Raw genomic sequence first — 24,859 nt, 5'->3', positions numbered from 1 at the left:
CCTGCCATGGTTTCATGACAGTACATTATAGATTGTTTCTTCTCAATTGATACCTGAAACTGGTACTCCCACCCCACCCTTTCCCTAATAGCAACATTATTTGGATGCATGCTGTATGAAGACAGTGGAATAAAAAAAAATTCTTTAACTTTGCAGTAGCATAGCTTTTCTTAAAGCTGCTTAGTTAAATGTTAATTGTCTCTTATTAACTACTTGTATTGGAAGGCTGGAAGAAAGGAAGAGAAAGAAAGAGATCTATCTTTCTTCAGAAGTCCATCTGCTATTGCATGCGGTCTGTTTGCAGCTGTTGTGGCTGGTACTGGCCAAAAGCTGCAGCAGCTGTCCCAGGTGCTGCAGCAGTGAGTGGTTGCTGGACTGCATAGCCATAACCCCCAGCAGTGACATATCCTGCAGCAGCTGGGGATGCTGCATACGGGTACTGGTCATAGGCAGCAGCGGCAGCAGCAGCTGCTGCAGCTGAGTATTGTGCATATGCCGCTCCAGTGTAATCAATGTAAGGTGTGGTGGAGGCAGCAGCTGCTGTAGGTTGGACATGTGGAATTACAACTCCTGGCTGCACAAAAGCCTGTGGATAGACATAATGAGCAGGTATCCTGTTGAAAGATGGAAGATAAAGTTAGAGGAAAACTTATGAATTTTAAGTGCTATTTCCATATTCAGAACTAAAACAAACTCAATTTAGTTGTTGTTATGAGCATAGGGTTGCCACAATAGCTAGATTTATTTAATACACCAATGTATCATTTCAATAGCACAAAGAGATGCATTGCTCAAAAACCCAGCATTAGGAGATGACTTAATAGCATTAAACATAACACCATCAAGCAACACTAAACGTGTTCACTTTAAAATCTTTAGAAGGGCCAGTATTTGGGATGTCAGCTTAAGACATCTGTAAAAAAGCTTAATTTGTTTATTCCAGATCCAAGCTTGGATTGTTTATTTTTAAAATAATTTGTAAGTGATTTTGTTGCCCTAATTCTGACTAACCTCATTGACTATTAGTAAAATTCTTTGTTATGAATACAGGTTTTATTATAACAGCTATGCAATTTGACAGTGTAGTCACTGTAATCAGTTTGCCAGTAGTAGATAATGCAGCTAAAGTTTTTTAGTTGGTCAGTTCTGTAGCCCATCACTCTCTCCCCCCCACCCCCCCAATCTTCTTGTAAAAAAAAAAAAAAATTGTATTGTGGCAACCCTACTTAGATTGCTATGCAGACTCAGCACACATTAATTTCTCTGCAACCTCAGTCACCCTTATTAAAAATTAAAAAAAAACAAAAAACCACAGGCGACAAAGGAGTTTAAAGTTCACAAGTGTGGTAAACACAGCACGAATCACACTTTCCAAACGAACTATAGTGCAGCTCACTCGGTCACAAGAGGCCATAGAGGAGAAGCTACATAGATGCTATTAAAATTCATAACAGTGATTCCTAAGTACATGTGCATCACACTTTTGTAAAGGTCATAAGGACACAAGGGTCAAACCTGTTTGACTATCAGGCCACTGATGTCCTGTTTTGTGCCAGCTTGTTTATTTCTATGCAAGACATACAGCATAGAGTTTTGGGAGATGGGGGTAGGATTAAATCTAAACAGATCTGGTGTTTAACAAAAGCAAAAAACAAGTTTATGGCTCATTAAATAACTGTTTGAACAAGTCAATAGATACACTTTCCCATTTCCTCCTCCAAATCAGAGAGCTTTGCTTCCTTAACTTACTAGCCCATGATTGAACTACTTTTGATACCAGTAGTAATCCTCTCACATCACACATCTGCATACAAATTAATCCCATCATTCCATTGTATCATGTAATATTAAAGACATGCTTTAGAGTAGAGTAATACCATGTTCATTATACACTTAATCCCCCAATCCTGCAATTGGATCCATGAGTAGACTGAAGTCAGTGGGGCTCTACGCAGCCACAAAGTCTGCTTTTGCAGCTCCCAATGCAGGATCGGAGCCTTAGACTTTGCATGACAGTTAAAAATTTCCCTTTCCGGCTGAGTCTAAAGACAACTCCAGCCTTTTACCATTATATTTACATTGTAAACATAGCTGGAAAATTGCAGCACTACCATTTGTCCTCTTCCTCCAGCTTTAAGAGCCAGACAGTTTTTTTGAAAATAAAATAACAGTTTTACTTCCAGTTGTCAACAGTTCAATTAAATGGGACACTGTCAACTAAATTCATCCCAAGATAAAAAAGCCAAAGCATTAAATCTGATTGGCTTTTTAAATTATAAAAACTTAACATCCAACAGTCAGTTTAACATCCATGTAGAAGTGAATGAGCAGCAGTAGTTATGACTTAAATATTACTTTAAACAGTGAAAAGACAGTAATACATACTACATTTCTAGATCTTTCTCTGTGCGAACACAAATGACGTTACCGAGGATTTCTTAGAACACTTGTACATGTACTTAACTTCTTTTTAAAAACTAGACTGAAAGATACACATGCTCCCACTTAAACCCTTGTGACTTGTTTCCTTTAAGCCAAGAAACAAAACAGGTGGTGAATTACGAAACTATCCCTTTACAACAGCATTTTAGTCTGCATTATACATGAACCCTGTGCAGGCCCCCCACCATCATGCCATTTCAGATATGGTGATTGACAGTATAAGCTGCAGTGGGGCTATTTTTGATCCATCTATCATGAGACAAGGGTTTCAAGCAGAGTAAAATGACTTTATAAGGCCAAAGTAAACGTCTATCTACTGCAAAGGCAAGCATGCATACATCTCAATGACACTGAAACACTGCTCTTTAATCTTTTGACCTCAGTTTCCCATTGTGCTGTGACACCTTAATAAAACACTCAGGTTTTTATAAAGAGTACTACTTTATAACAGACAATATTATATTGGGACAATATTTTAATTATACAACGGTCTTATGGCAAGGAACTTTTTTCCATTTTGTAGTAAAGCTACTCCCTTAAAGAAAGAAAAAAGGCAATGTTTAGCACCAAGTAATTTTGGTGCATACAAGTGCTCTTGCCATCAGACTTAAGATTTTCATTAACCTAAGCTGTAAGAATACTTTTGCAAAGTTAGAACGTTAATTAGGTTTAATACTATAGTAGCTGTATAAGTAACAGTAAACTGCCAAATATATTATTGTAAGTGTTATGCATACAAAATACAACTGAAACAAAAAGGTAGCCTAGGCTGATCTGGAATAGCTGCAATACATAGGAATTCAGTATTAATGGACAGAACAATTGTGATACCATTGAATTCTTGAACAAGTAGTTACTGGACTGTGCATGAGACCTGTTCCTTCTATTCTGGATCTTGCATTGCTTCATCTGTTCTTTGTAAGTACAATTAACTAGCAGATTTAATTCAAAAGTTCAATATTGAACAGCCTTCTTATACCAGAACAAGAGAGTTATGCACACTAAACAAAACAACAACAAAAAATCAAGCATGTTTTGGGGGTTAAGTTTGTGCTCAATACCTTCTGCAGTATACTGAAAAATATATAAATTCGGTTTTCTTTGACCATGGCAGTTTCATGCCACAACTGTTTCAAAATTATCAGCTGCCTGATGTTACACAGATCTTTTAATCATCAACTGAGGTCAGAACTCTTCCCTCCATCCCTTATAATCAATTATTAGGATTTTGTAAAACTTAGAAGTGACTTAGCAAGTGTTTGATATCAGCTAACCATTCGTTGGCCAGCTTGTCCTCTTGGGACTTAATTCGGCTGTCATTGAAGTTGGTGGGAACTTTTCCATTTACTTCAGGATCAGTCCTTAGACGAACAGAGAAAAAGATCTAACTATTCACATCCTACGTCCACCTCTCCCTTCATGCATGTAATTTTCCACTGATGTTAAGTGGTAATTATGCATGCAAAGGAAAAGAAGCTACCTCAATGGAACAAAATAAAGATCTTTTAAAAAAACGCATTAATTCAAAATGAATTCAATAGCAGCATTTGGTGTTTCAGTATACAGCTATACTTTTATGAGTCACAGTGGGATAAGTAACCAACACTGAACTCTTCAAGGTCCCTTCCTGACCTACATTTCTATGATTGTGGTCAGATTCAGCATGCCAGGTCTCACACATATAGTAAATGAGATTCTGGATGTAAAGAGGGGGTGAGATCAGGAAATGTTACTTGGGTGAGAGAATTAATCGCTATAGCATAGAAAAAATAAACCAGAACTACAAGTATTTTATGAACAGGAACTAACGTTGCTTCTCTTAGCTAGAGTAAAGCCGGGGGGGGGGGGGGGGGGGGGCGGGGATACCGTACTCAGAACTAAGTATATTCTCCCACTAAATCTGATGTAATGTGATGCTGAAAGTAACTGCATTTTGTCTGAAAGGTAGAACTCTGACAGAGCACTGCTGACAAGAGCAAAGTAGAACCTCACTAATTTGCACTTTGCTAATTAATTCACATGCAGAAATGGCACTCTGCTAATTAAGCCACACAAAAATGGCACTCTCTCCCCTTTTACTCGTAGAGCACAGTTCTGAGGTTCCATATTAATTAATTTTACATAGCATATGGAAGTACACTTACTAGTATTCACAGAAAAAAATTAAAACTCAAAGTACGTTTCAATGGAGCCCAGCTATCACCTCAAAATATTACTCTTTACAGAAAAATTCTGTCCTTTTTAGCAGACCCAAACATTAAAATGTCTGAAAAATGAGCCCTTACACAACCCAGCCTGTTCCCCTTTCTCATACAGTCATCACTCTCTATTACTCCACTCAGTTTTCACTGCTCTCCCCAGCCTTTATCCCCTAAAATATATGCATAGATCAAAATAAGAGTTTAGTGGGAGATTATTGGAAGTGCATCTCTTGAACATGAAGTTAGATTGTATAATCTCTTGTAACTGGAGGTAACAGAAAAGGTACAGGGAACAAGGATAAAAATGAATACTGGATTCTGCCAGTTTAAAGCACATACCACCCCTCTTTGCAAAATATGCCTCTAATTCAGATTGATATACAGTGTGTTAGAACCAGAGAAGGCTGATGGATTGGAGAAGAGCATCCATTTTTATTAAGTCCCTTAAGCAGTATATAGTCCCAGTTCCTCCTTTCTTGCTATGCTAGGCAAGTACTTCCTCTTCCTCACAGCTGCTCCCCTCTCATTCCACCAGCTCCTCTTTGTAACCCTGCTTTTATGCCCTTCTAGGTAACCCCTCCCTTAGTGTGAGCATCAGATTATCATATATTCTTTTCAGTTTCCCCACCATTTCTCCAAGAATATTAAGAGATGCTGGCTTTGTTGAAGTGAAGTAAGACATATCTGGGAATATTATAAGAAGCAAAATATATATATATATATAATAATTGAGCTTCAGATACATTTTCAAAACTAGTTTCCTGATTATTACCATGCTTCCCAGAAAACCACTAAACCACTCTACTGTGAGATAAGAAGTTGTATGTGAAGTTTCTGGAAGACTGATTTCCCATCCCCACAACTTTTCCAAAAGGAAAACGATCAACTTCTAATGGAAAGCTAGCTTCAACTTTAACTATGGAGCAGCTACTGCCATTTCATAATACCAAGGTACAGTATATCTTAAATCTACACTTGTCAAGTAATTGAACAAAGTACATCCTTTGATGCATTCTCCTGCTTTGTTAGCTTATTTATTAAAATTAGCAAAATTTATTATTTTGCAGTGACCTAGTCAGCGTGAATTAGTGAGGTGTACAGGACAGAAAATTTAAGCAGACTTCACCTCCTAATTTTAGGTCTCTAAAAAGCAAGTGTTAGAAATACTTAGGAATAGTATACTTGTATTTTTATTTTATTTTTTATTTTTAAAGGAAATGCACTACATATTGAAGTCTGATGGAGAAGTTAAAGACTGGAATTAGAAAGCCCAAGTGGAAGCACAGTGTTAATCAAAAGAGCTCCACACCCCTTCATACCCCTCTCAAGGAACAAAACCAAGAACTATAAACATGCAAGCAATATGTTGATTTTCTTTATTAAAAAAAAATCAAGATGTCACACAATTTAGCACTCAATACAAAATACGAATATGGTTAAAAAAAAAAAAAGTCACAGGCTACAGCTTGAAAGCAAGAAAAAAAAAAAAAGTCCCTTTGCTCCCCATGGCAAACTCAACACTCCTCAACAACAAAAACAAAATTAAGAGACCCCCAAAAAACTTTCACTACAGCTCTTTCAATTAAATAAAAGCACACAGTTTAGCTATCAACACCACTTCATTTCTGTAAAAAATAATAAAAAAAAAAGCACACGGAGGTCTATTGACTATATGAAAAAACATACATGCATCGTTAATCACCATTTTAGCTTGTTTGTGTTTGAGTCTACTGGTTACAGTGTTTAATTCCAAACAGAACTATTCCACCTCTTATCATCATATCCTTCTGATCAGTTATCTTAACTGTAAACGATCCCTGTCAGATTAGAAAGAGATAAATAACATTGAGTCAAGCTGGGGGGAAAATAAATAAATGGGGGGCACAGCGATCTTGTATAAAGTCATACCACTTTCTTTTATCAGAGGGTGGTATGGGTCTGATCCGCTTGGGTTGGGAGGGCTGCATACTTCGTATACACAACTCGACTCAGCTGTGGTCTTTAGAGCATTACCAAAGAGAACATATTTACAAGGCATATGTTTTTAAGTCTGGAAATTTGAATGGCAGCATTATAAAGTCAGTGACAGTACTGTGAGAGGCCATCCAAGGTTATACTTTGTTTGTGGACCTGTTTTATAGACTTACCCAAAAGGCCTCTGTATGAGAGCTGGATGAAGATGCTGAACACCAAAGGCAAAACCTACCAACAAAACACATCACATTCTCTATATGAGCATTCCATCAGCTGCTTATTTATGCTATACACACAGTAACCTTCACTAACAAGCACTAGTAAAGATGTTCAACAGAGCAAAGAACCACAGGTTACAGAATGAGTGTTTTAGATAATTTCTTTTACAATTTAAACCAGAGGTACATGATTGTGACTCCTGCCAATTTTCAAAAAGACAACTTATTTGGCAACAACTAGGAGAATTTCACTGAACTGTTATTTAAAACCAAATGTTTTCTAGCAGCAAAGTCTAGTCCTTAACTCTAAAGCCTAAGAATTATAAATTGGATTGTAACTGGATGAATATATGTGTTTCTACAGACTTAACTGGGAGCCATGCATGCAAACATAAGGGTAGAATTACTCATTCTGTAATATACACTGACTTCTTACTTCCTGAAATATTCATATTGGGCCTGATTGCAAGCCCCTTAGTCATGTGAGTAGACCCATTAACTTCAGTTGGAATATTCAGGTGACTAAGTTCTCACATAGGTGACTAAGTACCCACCAATGTGAGTATTTAGTCACCTGGAGTATTTCCACTGAAGTTAATGGGTCTACTCATGTGACTAACAGCCCACCAACATCAGTAAGGGGTTCACAGTCTGCCCTCTTTAAAATATGAACATTAACGCACTACTATATTCCCATTTATTTTGCTGTGAAGCTGTGGTATTGAACAGGGCATGAAATCAGTGAGTGAGTTTTGGATCAGATCTGGCCTTGTGATAAATCCATTCCTTTTTTCATTCAGTGCAATAGATTCCATGTGTTTTAGAAGTTCCCATTAAGAGACCGACTGTGTTAATAAGACTGGGCACATCTAGAAGTTCTTGTATCCTAGCAATAACTCTTTTACCTCAATTATACTGTAAATTGTGTTTGTCATTTCATTCATAATATAGGGTCCAACAAAATGGAAATTTTGTATGGAGGAAATTTCTCAAAGGGGACATGTATTCCTCTATGTACAGTGCACATGCACACCTTTAGTTTTTATGAAAGCATTCTTACAGATAGCCAAGAAGTTATGGATTATATACAACATTAAAACACAAACACACACACACTATACTCCACAGAAAGTGGTGGCATTGCCGGAGAGAGCTTTTTTTTTTTTTTTTTTTTTTTAATTTTTAACTCAGACTGAAGTTTTGTTCTTCTCAGAAACTTTGTTGAAGGGCAGGGGAGGGAGAAAAAGAGAGAAAGAGACTTTCCTCACCTGGTTGCATTATCCTTGGTTTTGCTCCCAGGTATGCCAGGTTCACATTGGCCTTCCTGCCATCAATGATAGGATTGGGATCTTTGCAAGCCCTTTCAGCAGCTGCTCTATCAGCCATGGTGACCTTAACAATATACAATGCTATGAATTAAACCACTTTTGCCATTGAAAAAGAAGCAGAATTCATCTTTTCACTAAAACAACCAGCTTCCCCCCCCACACACAAAAAAAAGACAGTATGAAAAATATGAAGCTTCATCTCCCTAGATGTTTTTGGTACAAAACTAATGGGCTTGCTTGAATAATTAAGATAAATCGGGTTTGTTTACATGAAGAGACTGAGGAACTTTAACACGAATTAACGAAAGGACCGAGAAGTTAAAATGCATTAGTTAAAGCACGTTAAATCCCCTCGTGGATGCTCTCATTCAGAAATAAAGGGACCTTAGTTCTTTAGCTTAAAACTCATTGAAGTACAAAAAATACCCTTCCTTTGTTCTGTGCTTAACTGGTAAACAGACACAGAAATCAGGTTGTTTTAAGCTTCTAGTTTGCTGCAGTACAATATTAGGGGTGTGTACATGTATAGGAGCCCCCTGTACTACCACAGATAAAACTTCTAAGTCATATCAGTAAACAACCAGCTAGCCTAATTTGTTGCCAGAAATCTGCACTAACTTTTCACGTGCAAACCACGATCCAAATCCCCTCCATCAGGGATTCCCCATCCTTTCCCCCTCCCTCAAAAAAATTAAATAACTCCTCGAAACACAGTACCCTTCCCCCCCCAGTCAGACAAACCCTTTATCTCGGGCTGCCCTCTGGATCTACGGTGCAGCAGCATGCTGGCCTTTGCCTCACAAGAAGTTTCTTTCCGGATTCAGGCGCTTATCCGGCTTCACCTGTCTTCCCACCCCCACAGGCGATACAATGCTGGCTTCTCAGCTTGTTTTAGTTTCCCCAGAAAGCGGTCGGATCCCTCCCACCCACAAAGCGGACCGAAGCTAAAAACGATGCAAAGAAGCCCCGGTGCCACCCAGCAGCAAGTTTCCACCCACTGGCTGGAGAAGCAGCAGCGGCAAAAACGACCCCCCAGAGAAACACCCCCACGACTTACAAATCCGTATCCCCGGGACTTGCCGGTCTGCCTGTCGGTGATGACCACGGCTTCCTCGATCTCCCCGAACACCTCGAAGTACTTGCGCAGGCTGGAGTCGGTGGTATGATAAGGCAGGCCCCCGACAAAGATCTTGGTGTAAGTGGTGTCCTTCTGGGTCGTGTGCATCTTCCGCGTCGTTCGCTGGCCCTGCCAGCCGGACAGCCCTAGGCAAACAAACGGGGAGAGTAGTATGCGCCTGAGTGCGTTTACACGTGGTGAGAGGGGGTCTTATTCCGGAGTCAAGCCCCTTTTGCAACTACACTGCGTTGCCTTTTGCAAAGCAATCCGCCGCTGCCTCCTCCTCCTGCTACTCTCAGGGAGGGAGCCCCGCAGCCTCCAGCAGTTTTGAGGTAGGTGTTAGAAAAGGAGGATGGAGAGCGTCCAGTCTGGCGGAGGCAGCAGCAGCAGCTACTGGAGAGAAATGCAGGGCCCGGACGCTAACAACGGAGTGGCTTTTCTCTGTTTGCTTTCCCCTAAAAGCCGGGGCACCCTGGGATCCTCCGCCTCCGTCACCAGGGGCGGGGATGAGGCGGGCCCTTCTTCGCCTATTGGCCCGCTTGGCAGCTGGAGCGGACACACAGCTGTTGCGAACAGCTGGGGGGTTGATTCTCTTCTCGTGTGTCTGGCAGCCCGGGCTGCAGGGAAGGACTCGGGAGAAGCGCTGCACGCTCAGGTTTCCGCTTCAGGACAGGAGCAGCCCGAGCAGGAGAGGCGGATTCTCCCGGCCTAGTGTGAGTGGGAAGGGTCTTGAGGCTGCTCTGTGGCAGGGCTCGTGGAAGTCGCTAGCTCACACCCTGGGGCGAGGTTTCTGCTTCAGCTGCCACTTTCCTGCAATATCGCCGATCCCACTCCTGACTCCCCCGGCGGTGGGAGCATTGGACGCTGGTAGAGCTGCTTCCTCGGCCCTTCTCTTCACTAGCCCCTTTTCCTTGCGCAATCACCACTGGAGAGAAAGAAGAGACCTAGAGAGCGCTGAGGGGCAGGGATGGGGGCTCAGAGCCCCAGGGGTGCCTATCACAGTCACAGAACTCCTCCCTGTGCCATACAGGTAGGGGAATTTGAGGCGGGAGATTGGTAGGGGAGAGGCAGGAAGGGGGCAAAGGTAATAGGAAAGAAAAGCAACAAAGAGTCCTGTGGCACCTTATAGACGTATTGGAGCATAAGCTTTTGTGGGTGAATAGGGAAAAAAAGGACATAACAGGAAAGAAAGGTGAGTGAAAGACAGTTGTGCATCAGTGTAGTATTGGGAAACCAAAGCTATTCACCTCTGCTCCCCCACACCCTTCTTAGTGCTACTATTGACTCTTCCCTCACTCCTCTGTGCTCATTTGCCCCTTTGGCCTTTTTCTTTGAACCCACCCTTGCTATAGATAGAAGTCCCCTATCAATTTGCAAGTGGGACTTTATCGTCGAAATGGTGTCTACGTTGATCTCTCTGTAGCTTCCCTTACCAGAGTATCTGTGTGCCCTGCAAGATTAAAGTACACAGTTTACCTGTAGAGGACCTCTAGCTCTTTCGTTCTGCAGGCTACTTCACACAAGAAAGCCTTATGGCCCATCTCTATTCCAAAATTCTCCTACATCAAAATAGGTGGTTTTAAAAATGCTCCCTTCCACACATCAGGAAGAAAGGCTCTGCAGACTTTTTGTGGTCCATGATCTTCAGTTTAAGAAGTCTCTTTCCCTCTCTCTCCAGTGATCAGGTGTTCATGGTTAAAAAGAACTAGATAAATTCATGGAGGACAGATCCATCAATGGCTATTAGCCAGGACGGGCAGGGATGGTGTCCCTAGCCTCTGTTTGCCAGAAGCTGGGAATGGGCGACAGGGAATGGATCACTTGATGATTACCTGCTGTATTCATTCTCTCTGGGGCACCTGGCATTGGCCACTGTTGGAAGACGGGATACTGGGCTAGATGGATCTTTGGTCTGACCCAGTATGGTTGTTCTTATGTTCTTAAGCCGATCGATAGAGCTATTTATCTGTTTCCTGATTCAAAATATTAATGAACTTCCTGGATAGGAAATCTGTTTGTCCCTAATACATGTTATTTTTTTATAATTACTTAATATACGATTTACCTTAAGGGACAGGTGCAGTTCCTTTGTGGCACTACCTTTCACTTCTAGGAGTGTCACACACAAAGTTATTCTATGTTGTTTCTTTTTGAGTTAGAAATAAAAAACATTTAAAAAAAGAAAAACTCAGCATAGACAGATATACAGAACTGGAAGGTTAAAGTGTGTTGAAAAGCATTATGGAAGAGACATTGTATTGCTATAAGTGCCACTCAATCCTAGCAACACTTCTGTAGTCAAAATGGTGTCTACGTTGACCTAATCACAAACTAACAATCTGATCATAAATAAATTGTGTTTGGGCTGAATGTACCTGTTTATAAAACGTTTCTTCCTGGAAGCATTTTTTAAAGCAAGAAAATAATTTTTAGCAGCTTTTAAGTTAGAGGAACATGATCGTTACTGGCATTAGATATTTATCTTTGTATGCTTTTGGCTTCCACGTCAATTTGGAACATTACTTAGTGCTCTGAGACCCATGCCCAAACTTTTCAAGTTGTACATTTCAAATTGGATAGACTTCTGGGTATGTTGAGTTCTTTCCCCCTAGGCTTTGGAAGCCAAAGTTGTAGAAGACATTTTTGAATCATGGGGGCCCTATTGTAATACCCTCTTTTTTTAACTCAAGCAGAACTCCTTATGGATGCTAAGGGGGAAATCTGCTTAAAAACTGATGGTATGACATGGCCTCAGGGGCTGTGCACATACAGCCCTTTTTATCTGTGTCCAGAGCCATCCCTAGGGTATGGCGAATCGGGGCCCAGGCCCCATGCTTTGGGGGGTCCCGTGCTTTGTGAGAAGGCGGGTGGGGAGGTGAGGCTGGGGGCAGGTGGGGGGGGGTGAGGAGGAGCCGCCCCCCCAACCTCCCCCTCCCCCCAGTGCCTCCTGCCTGCCCCTCCCTCTCCCTCCCAGTGCCTACCGCCGATCAGTTGTTTCGCAGCATCTGGGGGGGAGGGGAGAGGAGCAAGGGCGCAGGGCACTTGGGGGAGAGGGCAGAACTGGGTGGGGAAGAGGTGGGGCAGGGCGGGGAAAAAGCAGGGCGAGGGCAGGAAGGGGTGGGGGAGGAGTGGGGGTGGGAAGAGGCGGGGCTGGGGTGGGGCCTTGAGGGAAGGGGTGGAGTAGGGGCAGGGCCTGGGCATAGTCAGGGGGAGCACTCCCTGGTAGATAGAAACTCAGCGTCCATGTCCTGGCCCTGCACACCCCTAGGGACGGCCCTGCCTTTGTCATGTTCCATGGATTTCCATGAACCTTCAGATAGGAGGAGTGTGCACCTGCAGATCCTCATTCAGCCTTGTCTTCATAATCTTTCCACTTAATTGAGGACATAAGGTGGGATCCATGAACGGACTTAGGCATTGCAATGCTGAGTGTCACAGTGCTTAACTTTTAGGCACTTAGAAAAATCACAGGAACTACACTGTGATCCACAAAGCTGAGTTAGTCACCTAGGCTTGCTATACAATGAAGTGGAGCCAACATTCTCTATTTTGCAACCAGGGCCCCAATTCTGCAAACACTCTTGCACATGTTTAGCTTTAAGCACATGAGTTATCCCATTGAAATCATAAGTGAGGTGTAAAATGGTGTTAATGGGACTGCTCATGCACATGCTTAAAGTTAAGCACATATGTAAGTGTTTGCAGGACCAGGGCCTCAATTTACCACCTGCAAATACCAAGCAAAGAGAAAAGTACCAGGGGCTAAGCTTAATAAGGGAACAAAGTTCAGCAACACTGTCACATTAACTTACACAGCATGATAAAAATTCCTTTTGATGAGTACAGGATTTGAACAATCTCCCATTGGTTGATAAGGCTATATAACAGGGATGGGGGGAAATATCCACTTACAGTATATGTTCCATAGTATAATGTTTAATAAAACAGAGTACACCAGGGAAAATATGTCAAGACTTGCTCAGAAAGCTCCCTTCCAGATTCCACACTGGATTGTTTTTTTCTTTTCTTTTAATAGATCACAGTAGTTTTACTAGGGAGGCCTTGACCCAGAACAAATGTCTTATTGGAGTGAATTATTTGGGGCTGCGATGGGGAAATGACTGAAGCAGAAAAGCTTCCACAAAATAAGACTTTTTATATTAAATATTTTGCTCTCTTGAGTCAATGGGCTCATGTTTAGAAAGATCAGTTGTTTATGGTCTGTTTAAAGTTCTAATCAGCCTACTGACCATCCATGACAGGAAGTGGCTAACCCGCACTCACCAAACACCCAAGACAAGCAAAAACCAGGTCACCTGTGAGCAAGTGAGTTCTCTCTCATGCACCTGTCTCGATCAGGGAAGGTGTAAGTAAATCCAAGGCGGGAGATGATGTATTAATTCTGACGGGCGATGGGCAAGGGGAATTCAAGAATTGTCATTGGTTTATCGTTACAATATTTGTTTCAGCATGCTCCTAGAAAGATAGCATAGTTGCTTTTTATTATAAGTCTAAATAAATATACATAAAAGTAACAGGGGGCCAGTTTCCTATGCAGTTCAAGCTTCTGATAATTTCCTCTTTCCTGAGAAGCAATCATTTTCCATCTAAGCCCAGCTTAGTTCTTGTTTTCTCTGTAATTCTTGCCATGAGAGGACACATTTGTTGTAAACCCCTCACTCAGGCATAGGTTTTAACTTTTTCTATACCCAGGACTAGATCAGTCTCTATGGGTACGTCTACACTGCAATAAAAGAGCCTTGGCACAGCCACGGCGGGCCCATGTCCGCTGACTCAGGCTCACAGGATTCAGTAGGGTGACCAGATGTCCCCATTTTATAGGGCCAGTCCCGATTTTTGGGTCTTTTTCTTATATAGGCTCCTATTACCTCCCACCCCCTGTCCCGATTTTTCACGTTTGCTGTCACGTGGGGCTAGAAAATCACAGTGTAGATGTTTGGGAGGGATTGGGCTGGAGCCCAGGCTTTCAGACCACACAAGCGGGGAGGGTCTGAGAGCCTGAGCTTGAATAGCTACACTGCTGTTTTGAGCCCTGTGAGCATGAGTCACCTGACTGAGGCTCTGAGACTTAGTGCTGTGGGTATTTTATCACAGGGTAGACTTATCATCTGTCTCCTATCCTTGCCTTCCATGCAAAGATCCGCCCGATCATTTTTGTGGGGAATTTTTTTAATTTTTGTCTCTCCTGGAGCTAACAAGTTCTCACATAATGGATTATTTATGCATTTATATGAGGTGTGGAGGCATTGGCTGTCACCAGCCTTTCTGTTTCCATCAATCACACACTTTGGGTGCATAATGAAACTTAGCATAAAAAGTTCAGCAACATCCTTCCTAAAAATGTCACCTAGTAATAGAACTGAACAGGAATTTTCTAACTGAACAGGGTTTAATTGGAAAAGGAGTGTTCTGATCATCTACTCTGATCACCAGTATAACGCAGGCCATAAAATTTCACCCTGTGACTCCTAATTTAGGAATACTAAAGTTTTCAAATCTGCAATAAGGGCTTCCTGAGGGGTTTTGAACCCAGGATCTTTGGTTCCATAAGCAAGAATTAGGTCGCTTAGGCATTAAGGCAGATATTGTTCATGATGAGGATTCTTCTACAGGGAATTTCAGCTGGGTTTAGGTTTCTCTTAAGCAAGGAAACAATCCTTTGAGATGCACTTGTTTTCTTATAGAGTCACCAGAAATATCTTTCATATCGTGTGAACTAAATCACAGAGGTTGCTGGGATGCATCCAAGGGCAGAATTGAACCTTGTCAGTTTTAGACTTTTGAACCCATTTCATACATGACCTATGTTTTGGGGGAAGACAATGAGTAATGTCCTCCCTTTCACTGTCAGGCCTTTAGCCAACTTAACAAGTTTGATTTGTTAACATTATCAATTTAAAACTGAAAATAATTTAGTCACCAATAAACCCCCTAAATGTTGATTAATGCCCATATTTTTTATAATTTATTCTGCAGACATCTGTGGCTCTCATTTTCATAATTGCCAGTAAACAAAGGTATATTTATTTTAAACAGAAACCTAATCCATGTTATCATTTGATTGTCTAATACAGCTATTAAATATTTAGTTAATTGTGTGTTGATTAAAGTAGATATTTTTCTCTGAAACAAGTATAAGGATTATAATAATTGTTTGAATAGTTAAGCACATACACTGTAGCTTGTATTAATATACTAATGTTTAAACAAATGTAACTGTGTAAAGCTATTTAGCCTTAAGATCTCTGTTATACAGGAGGTCAGACTAGATGATCACAATGATCCCTTTTGGCTTTATAATCTTATGCATCTATGGAGAGAAATCTGAGTTTGGGCTAGCACATTTATTGGAGCAGATGGACTGGATGCTGGGTCTTCCACCCTGGTAACATAACCACTGGATTATAGAATCACTCGCACACTTGATCTCTTTCTCTGGCTCAATGACTCTTTAGTTAACCTCAGTGGAACAGCTTCAACAGGAGAGAGTGCTACATTAGAATATCCCATAGCTCAGTGGTTTGAGCATGCTCCTGAGGTGGGAGGACCACTCCCCTCCCCCATTCAAATCCTTTCTCCTTCTCCAGCAGCCTGGGGAATTGAACCTGGGTTGCCCATCTCCCAGGTGAGTGCTCTAACCGCTGGACTGTAAAAGTTACAGCATAGGGAGCGAGCACCACCTTCTCCTTTGCCTGTGTTGCATGGACTGAGGCAGGTACCTAACTCATTCTCACTAGAAATGGCTTAGGTGCCTAGGCCGTCTGATTCCAGGAGAAGGGTTCCTGGATGTGGATTGCAGCAGTCTAGACTTAGGCATCTATCACCATGCGAGGGGAGGGGGCTTAGAAAACACTCTTGTCCTTGATAGGACACTCCCACCGGCTAGTTTAGGTAGTTCCCTGCCTTGCATGCTGGCTTTTGTGGATCACATGCTAAGGCACCTGTCATTCCCCATTCATTGTATAGGGAGCTTAGGCACCTAATTCAGGCTTTGTGGATCACAGTTTATGCCTGAGAGTTTCTAGGCACCTAAAAATTAGGTACTACAACACTGGGTGTTGCAGTGCCTAAGTCCCTTTTTGGATCTGGGCCACTCTTCTTTGTGACTGTCTGATCCTGACTATTCTCTCCCACTTCAGGGTTATGCCCTTAAAGGATTTTTTTCCCATCATGCCTTTTTTGTGACTGACCCTTTAAATCTGGCAGAACCACAGCCTTTCCCTCCCTGAGGTAGCCATTTTGAAACTGGCTTCTGCTTCCCAAGACTCCCTCTCTTCTACCTGGTATGTACTCTGTGTTCCCATTGATTTTCCTTTCTTATTACCAAGGAGATGGCATGTTTTCATAGTACTACAGAAAATAACAGCAACAACAGTATCAATGATAGAAATACAGAGGATGGAAAGAGTAGAAATTCACTAATTTCACTTCAATGGCTACATATCTTGGGTAATAATTAGACATAGTAGTAGTAATGTAGGGGCTAAGTTGTATTCTTGATTACACCTGTACGAGCTAATGGAAATCAATGGGGCTGCACAGACACAACAGCAGAATTTAGTCCTTGGTGTGCAATATACTTGGGAGATTAAGTGGCCCCAGACTGACATCTTAACAGTGGTGCAATGCAAATATTTCATAGTGTGTCCTCTCTGTGTTGCAGAGCCCAGATACAACTGAGAGTGTCTGTGTAGGTCCCCCTAATAGAGAAATCTTTCACAGCAGAGTGTAAATTTTATTCACTGAGCCTGGTTTTGAGCTCATTCTGTTCAACTCTGCTGACTTCAGTGCTGCCCTGCCCCCCCCCCCCAGCTTGAAGTGGTTTCTGTCATATAAAGCATTTATAGTTTGATTCAATGGCTCTCAGCACCCCCATTATACAATTTGTTCCTGCACCTCTGCCCTGTGTGTTGTTTGTTTGAGGAAACAGCACTCATTTACATCTTATAAATGTAGGGTTGCCAGGTGTCTGGTTTTCAACCGGAACGCCCAGTTGAAAAGGGACCCTGGCGTTGGTGCTGACTGTGCCGCTAAAAGTCCGGTCAGTGGCGCAGCAGGGTTAAGGCAGGCTCCCTGCCTGACCTAGCTCCGCACGGCTCCCGGAAGCAGCCAGCATGTCCGGCTCCTTGGCACAGGGGCGGCCATGGGGGCTCTGCACACTGCCCCCACTTCGCATGCCAGCTCTGCAGCTCCCGTTGGCCAGGAATCGTGGCCAATGGGAGCTGCTGGGGAGGTGCCTGTGGGCATGGGCAACATGCAGAGCCCCCTGGCCCTTCTGCCTAGGAGCTGCAGGGACATGCCGGCCGCTTCTGGGAGCTGCCTGAGGTAAGGACTGCCCAGACGGAGCCTGTACGCCGAATCCCCTCCTGCACCCCAACCACCTGCCCCAGCCCTGAGCCCCCACACACACACCAAACCCCTCGGCCGCAGCCCTGAGCCCCCTCCAGCACCCCAAACCCCTCATCCCCAGCCCCACCCCAGAGCCCACACCCACAGCTGGAGCCCTCACCCCCTCCCACACCCCAACCCCCTGCCCCAGCCTGGTGAAAGTGAGTGAGGGTGGGGGAGAGCGAGCGACAGACAGAGGGAGGGGGGATGGAGTACATGGGCAGTTAATTTAGATACTGCTGATGTTGCTGAGGTCCTTAATATTAAAAGCACAAACCTGTGGCTGATGATAACGTAGTGTAACTTAAATAATTGATAGTCATGCATCTGAAGATATAAATTAAAAGGCTGTCTAATGTTTCTTTTGGGAAAAGCAATAACATAGTTTAACTGAAGAAGCCCCAAAGGCTATCACCTGCAATTAATCATTTTTACTGAGGCATTTTATTTTATTCTGTCAGGATCACTAGGAGTAGACAGCTTGCCAGTTTACCAAATGTTACCAGCTACTGAATTCAGTGGTATCAACGTAATTGTATCGTCAGCCTCTTTATTTATTTATAAACACCATATGCCTGTCATGTCCGAGACCAGTGGATGTCATGTAGTCATTCATTAGGATGCTGAAAACAACAAAGCCCCCCTGATTATATTGCACTCCATTCATTCTTGCCAATGCTTTATTTCAGCATGTGATAATGACTTGTGGGACATTTGGTATACAGTGTCACAGTATAACCAAATTAATATGTCTTGGATATTTGAACCAGTAATAAGGTCATCAGAATGCTTGTGGCCTAAACCCTTACAATTATTATGTAGGATTGAAGACAAAAATCAAATACTTCCTCTTTTGTTTTCCTAGGAAAAACACAATCTTGGCTACTGGGAGTTGTATTTCTGTTACAGTTCCATAATGCCCTGAAACTGTGAAAGTATTCAACTGGTAATGTTAGACATTGCTTTGTCTTGTAATCATCACATTTGTGAAAAGTAAAGTCCCACTAAAAAAGGGAACAAAATGTCTAATCAGCACTCTGTTCAATATACATTACACAGGAGATAATCTGACTTTATGCTAGCAAAACTTAAATCCTATTATAGATTGACTTGGTATCTGAAAAGTACACTTGCATTTTTATGTTAACATCTATGTGCAGGAGACTTAAAATCATCATAATTTTATCCATTTTCCTGCCAATGTACAATTGCTACCTATAGGATGTTCTCAAGTGCTTTGGCAAATTTACTTGGAAATTATTCAATTTACGAGGCTTCCACCACTTTTCTTGGGAGATTATTTCTCCATCTTCACAGACTTCACTGTTTTTAATTTTTTTTTCTCTGATATCCATTTATCTAGCACCTGTTGTTGTAGCAGTCAGATGATAATTAGCCTAATTTTTTCTGTTGATCATTTTAAAGTTAAACCCCTAAACATAGATTGACAGGCCCCAGATTTGCAGCCCAATGGGAGTCTTGCCTCAATAAGGACTGCAGGAACAGACTTAGAAAGTTCCAACTATTCAGTGGTCAAAATTCAGAGCTATTGAAACTGTGGATGAAAGTCACCATGCTAGTATATGGCGATATAATAGGTACTATGGGTGTAGCCTGAGATGTAAGATATGCTTGTAGGGGATTCAGAACACACATAAGTAGGTGTAACTGGAGCAAGTTGTAGGTGGGGGAACCTCTTGTAGGGGCTGAGGAAAAAAGGTGAAATGTTCATCATTACCCAAATAATAGGGGGCATGTGGGATGAGATGGACATATGGTGGTTCAGTGCTAGTGCAAGCTAGAGGTAGGTTGATATCTAATGCCTGGCAGAAAATAAAGCTGCCCCAAGCTGGTGTAACTGCGGAAGACATCACACCACACACTGATCCTGGCAAAAATTCAAAACGTCCATATGGTTCCAACCACATCATGTCACAGGTTGGGTGTTAAGAGAATGATCATTCCTAAGATCTGCAAAGGGAAATCAAGCAGCACAAAGGAATGAGTAACCTCAAATAAATGTGGTCTGGCAAACCAGCTGAGGTGCCAGCTGGAGAGTGAAAGGCAGAAGCGGAGGCTGGGCACTCACCACACACCTGCCTGTCCCAGCCACAGGCAATTGAAAAATAGTCTCCTAACAAATCTAAACGTCATTTTGAGACACCTGAACATTTATTTGCCCTGTACAATGATAGCTGGATGGCTAAATACAATCCTCCCTCCCCCAGTCCCACTTGCATCCAAAGAATTGCATGCACACTCCCATTTTGGTAACTGACAGAGCAGTACGTGTTCAGAGCTGCCTGCTGGGGCAGACGCCCATAGGCTGCACCACCACACCCACGTAACTTGCTCCATGGCTGCATTTCGTATATGCAGAATGAAGAAGCCTGCGATGAAAAATACTGTGGGTGAAATTCTCAGCTGGTATAAACTGGTATTAGCTCCAGCAAAGTCATGGAGCTATGGCGATTTACACAATATGAGGATATGATGAGATAACTGCCTTGTGGATGACGGTAAAGCAGTGGACGTATTATTCCTTGACTTTATCAAAGCTTTTGATGCGGTCTCCCACAGTATTCTTGCCAGCAAGTTAAAGAGCTATGGGCTGGATGAATGGACTATAAGGTGGATAGAAATCTGGCTAGATCGTCGGGCTCAGCGGGTAGTGATCAATGGCTCCATGTCTTGATACCATGGCAGCCAGTATCAAGTGGAGTGCCCCAAGGGTCAGTCCTGGGGCCGGTTTTGTTCAATATCTTTATTAATGATCTGGAGGATGGCGTGGATTGCACCCTCAGCAAGTTCGCAGATGACACTAAACTGGGAGGAATGGTAGATACTCTGGAGGGTAGGGATAGGATATAGAGGGACCTAGACAAATTAGAGGATTGGGCTAAAAGAAATCTGATGAGGTTCAACAAGGACAAGTGCAGAGTCCTGCACTTAGGAAGGAAGAATCCCATGCACTGCTACAGATTAGGGACCGAGTGGCTAGGCAGCAGTTCTGCAGAAAAGGACCTAGGGGTTATGGTGGACGAGAAGCTGGATATGAGTCAATAGTGTGCCCTTGTTGCCAAGAAGGCTAACAGCATTTTGGGCTGTATAAGTAGGAGCATTGCCAGCAGATCGAGGGACATGATCATTCCCCTCTATTCGGCATTGGTGAGGCCTCATCTGGAGTACTGTGTCCAGTTTTGGGCCCCACACTACAAGAAGGATGTGGAAAAATTGGAAAGAGTCCAGCGGAGAGAAACAAAACTGATTAGGGGGCTGGAGCACATGATTTATGAGGAGAGACTGAGGGAACTGGGATTGTTTAGTCTGCAGAAGAGAAGAATGAGGGGGGATTTGATAGCTGCTTTCAACTACCTGAAAGGGGGTTCCAAAGAGGATGGAGCTAGACTGTTCTCAGTGGTACCAGATGACAGAACAAGGAGTAATGGTCTCAAGTTGCAGTGGGGGAGGTTTAGGTTGGGTATTAGGAAAAACTTTTTCACTAGGAGGGTGGTGAAGCATTGGAATGGGTTACCTAGGGAGGTGGTGGAATCTCCTTCCTTAGAGGTTTTTAAGGTCAGGCTTGACAAAGCCCTGGCTGGGATGATTTAGCTGGGGATTGGTCCTGCTTTGAGCAGGGGGTTGGACTAGAAGACCTCCTGAGGTCCCTTCCAACCCTGATATTCTAGGATTCTATGATCTGGCCCTGTATGAAGATTAGACATAAAGGGATGTCTACACAGTTGCTGGGAGCAAGTCTCACAGCCTTGCCTTCGCAGGTTACGCGAAGATAGGGTGACCAGACAGCAAATGTGAAAAATCGGGATGGGGGGTAGGGGGTAATAGGAGCCTAGATAAGAAAAAGACCTAAAAATCGGGACTGTCCCTATAAAATCGGGACATCTGGTCACCCTACGCGAAGATAGCATGTGGACCTTCTGGTTTGGGCTGCAGCTCAGGCTCTGAAGCCGGGGGGGAGGGGGGGAAAGGCGTATTCAGAGCCTGACTTCCAGCCTTAGGTGAACATCAAAGCAATGGCTACACAGTTACTTTTAGTGTCCCAGCTAGAGGCCCACTAATGCAAGTCTGTCAACCCAGGCTGAGGACTCACTCCCAGCAGCTGTGTAGACATACCTAAAGGCTAGTGAGCAGAAATACATTGATGGTGGTAAATGACAGAAGTCACTAAACCCAGTGTATTATAATTGCAGATGATTAAATGGATAGTCAGCAAAAACTACCCTCAAATCAGCCTTGTAGCATAGCGTACATCTAGTGCTGGCCTAAATCAGGTACTTAGTTCAGGAAGCAGAAGGTGAATGTGTATGCACCTTGTACAGAGAAAAATGCATTAAAATGCATGGACCTGTGCAGCCAGCTATCATGTTGGTGGCACACAACTGGGGAACCTCCTCTGTAAGCAATGGCCACCTGCCTGTGAATCCCACCCCCACTGCAGCTCTTGATTCAGCAATTGACTTTCATGCGGTTGCATCCTGCTCTACAATCTGTGCTCTATGGCCTCCGCAGAACTGACTTCCATCTCTACCTTAGAAACCAACAGGCTCTTATTTACACTTATAGGATGCCACATCCTCATTGCCTGACTTTAGCCTGTTTTTGTTTTAACAGAAGGAATCAAATATTTTGAGGGACTTCTTGTATTGTTTGTACTATGCCATCCTAGCAAATGGAACTTAACTGTCACTCAACCAGCCAAGCTACTCAAATATAGGACAAGATTGTCATTTGCCCTACAATCCCAAGGGTGTGTGTGTGTGTGTGTAAGAGAACATGCAGTGTTCACTTTCTCTCCTGCATGAGCTACCTGCCTGTTGGGTCCCAGTGTGGGCTGGGGGAGCAGTCTCCACAGGGTAGCTACAGATTTCAGTGGAAGTCAGGCATAAATGGAGTGGAAGTCAGGCCCAATGAAAACAAACAATCAAAAATACCTAGATAGAATAATGAACCTGGAACATTGAGCGCAAATGTCCTATTTCTTGGAAGATCTAAAATTCCCTCTTATAGACTCAAAGACTTTAAGGCCAGAAGGAACCGTCTAGTCTGACCTTCTGCACATTGCAGGCCACAGAACCTCACCTACCCACTCTTATAATAGACCCCTAACCTCTGGCTGAGTTACTAAAGTCTTCAAAACATGATTTAAAGACTTCAACTTATGGAGAATCCACCATTTACTCTAGTTCAAACGAGCAAGTGTCCCATGCTGCAGAGGAAGACAAAAAAAACCCTGCCAGGGTCTCTGCCAATCTGACCTGGGGAAAAATTCCTTCCTGACCTCAAATATGGCAATCAGTTGGACCCTGAGCTTGTGGGCAAGACCCACCAGACAGACACCTGGGAAATAATTCTCGGTAGTAACTCAGAGTCCTCCCCATCTAGTGTCCCATCTCCGGCCATTGGGAATATTTGCTAGAAGCAGTCACAGACCACATGCCATTGTAGGCAGTCTCTTCATACCATTCCCTCCCTAAGCTTATCAAGCTCAGGCTTGAGGCCAGTTAGGTTTTTTGCTCCCACTACTCCCCATGGAAGGCTGTTCAAGAACTTCACTCCTCTGGTGGTTAGAAACCTTCATCTAATTTTAAGCTTAAACTTGTTGATGGCCAATTTATAGCCATTTGTTCTTGTCAACATTGGCACTTAACTTAAATGACTCCTCTCTCTCCCTGGTATTTATCTATCTGATGTATTTATAGAGAGCAATCATATCTCCCCTCAGTCTTCATTTGTTTAGACTAAACAAGCCAAGTCTTTGTGTCTCCCTCATAAGGTAGGTTTTCCATTCCTCTGATCATCCTAGTAGCCTTTCTCTACACCTGTTCCAGTCTGAATTAATCTTTCTTAAATGTCAGATGGTTATATCAGATGCGAACTGCAGTCTGTAGAAATAAATTCTGCATTTTCTAATGGTAAATTTAGATATATTCATTCTATTTTTTTAGTTTCTATTCAGTTTCACCAACGTAACATACTGTACTCCCATTCTTTTTTTTTTTTTTTTTTTGCATTGTCTGTCAGGAAGTCTAGAGTAGCTCGCGTGTGTGAGTACCAACCTCAGGGCAGACTGTCAAGAAACAGGGCACAAATCCCTGGTTGTATGTTCTATAATTAGATTTCACCAACCAAGTAACAAGTGTGTGAACTCCTAAAACACTATAACAGCCTTAACATGGAGTCACAGACAGTCCTCTTGGGCACTCTAGTCTATATTGCCACCCAGGCAAAACTGCTTTTGATAGATGGTCCCTTACACCAAAAATCACAACAATATTCAGGTTGCACCCAGTCCCAAAGGACCAGTCACTTACCCAAGGGCAATTGTACCTCAGATCTCAAATCAAAGACAACTCTTGTAGCCAATCCTGTAATTCTAACTAAACATTTGCTAACTAAGAAAAAGAAATGAGAGATATTTGCAAGGTTAAAGCAGGTAAACATATTAACGTGAATGAGATACAGTCTTAGTCTCCAAAAGGCAGCTGCTATCATATGCAAGCTCTATATGTCCTTATGGCTAACCCAAACCAAGCAGCTTGGGGATCCCTTGCTTATGAAATATTGCCCTTTCTGAATTCCGAGCAGCATAGTGATGATAATTCCTCCTTGACAGGGATTTTTATGCCTTTCCCCCAGAGTTGAAGCTGTGATGGGATGAGAGGGCTTGTGCACGTACCGTCTTCATGGGCGTGGGGGAAGCCATCCACAAAGTATTTTGACTACTGATGTTTCACAATGGCTTGTCAGGTGTCTGTAGGCCTTCTTCTGTTAGGGAGAAGATGACACATCTTGTGGTAAACTAGCATGTCACACTTGGTAATGCTTCTCCCCTGACTGTGGGGGTTTACAGTCTTAGCAAACATTTGTATAGTTACAGAGTAAACCCTTAAATGTTACCTTATAACATGGGATACAGTTATTATAAGTAAAATGAATACATGCAGAAACATACAAGCATTTCATAAAGTCTAAACACATTCTTATAATCCTAATATTTATTTTAACAATACTAACACATAGGTGAGCCAGACTGGTTTCCAGCTGTGCATTTGTCAGTGTTCAATGAGGCCTACGGTTCTTGGAAGGAGCTGGCACCTGGTCTGCTAGCATCACAGTCTCGTGTCAAACTCATTGTTGGAAATAGTAGGA

At 42.7% G+C, this 24,859-nt stretch overlaps 1 protein-coding gene across 2 annotated transcripts; it reads right to left on the bottom strand.

The window, feature by feature from the left end:
* Nucleotides 1–216: 216 nt before the first annotated feature.
* Nucleotides 217–9,738, bottom strand: RBM24 (RNA binding motif protein 24). 2 transcript variants are annotated; one of them, XM_065398594.1, is made up of 4 exons: nt 9,221–9,738; nt 8,104–8,227; nt 6,791–6,845; nt 217–614 (listed from the first exon to the last, which is right to left on the bottom strand). In XM_065398594.1, exons 1-4 carry the CDS (start codon nt 9,386–9,388, stop codon nt 281–283), a joined length of 681 nt encoding a protein of 226 aa, XP_065254666.1. In that variant the 5' UTR covers nt 9,389–9,738; the 3' UTR covers nt 217–280. The 2 variants fall into 2 exon arrangements, with proteins under 2 accessions (XP_065254666.1, XP_065254667.1); XM_065398595.1 differs by lacking the exon at nt 217–614 and adding an exon at nt 5,860–6,460.
* Between the last annotated feature and the right edge of the window lie 15,121 nt (nt 9,739–24,859).

The sequence above is a fragment of the Emys orbicularis genome, chromosome 2 (assembly GCF_028017835.1).
Source record: "Emys orbicularis isolate rEmyOrb1 chromosome 2, rEmyOrb1.hap1, whole genome shotgun sequence".
NCBI lineage: Eukaryota > Metazoa > Chordata > Testudines > Emydidae > Emys > Emys orbicularis.
The sequence above is the reverse complement of the archived record's forward strand: the minus strand, read 5'-3'. Positions and strand labels throughout refer to the sequence as shown.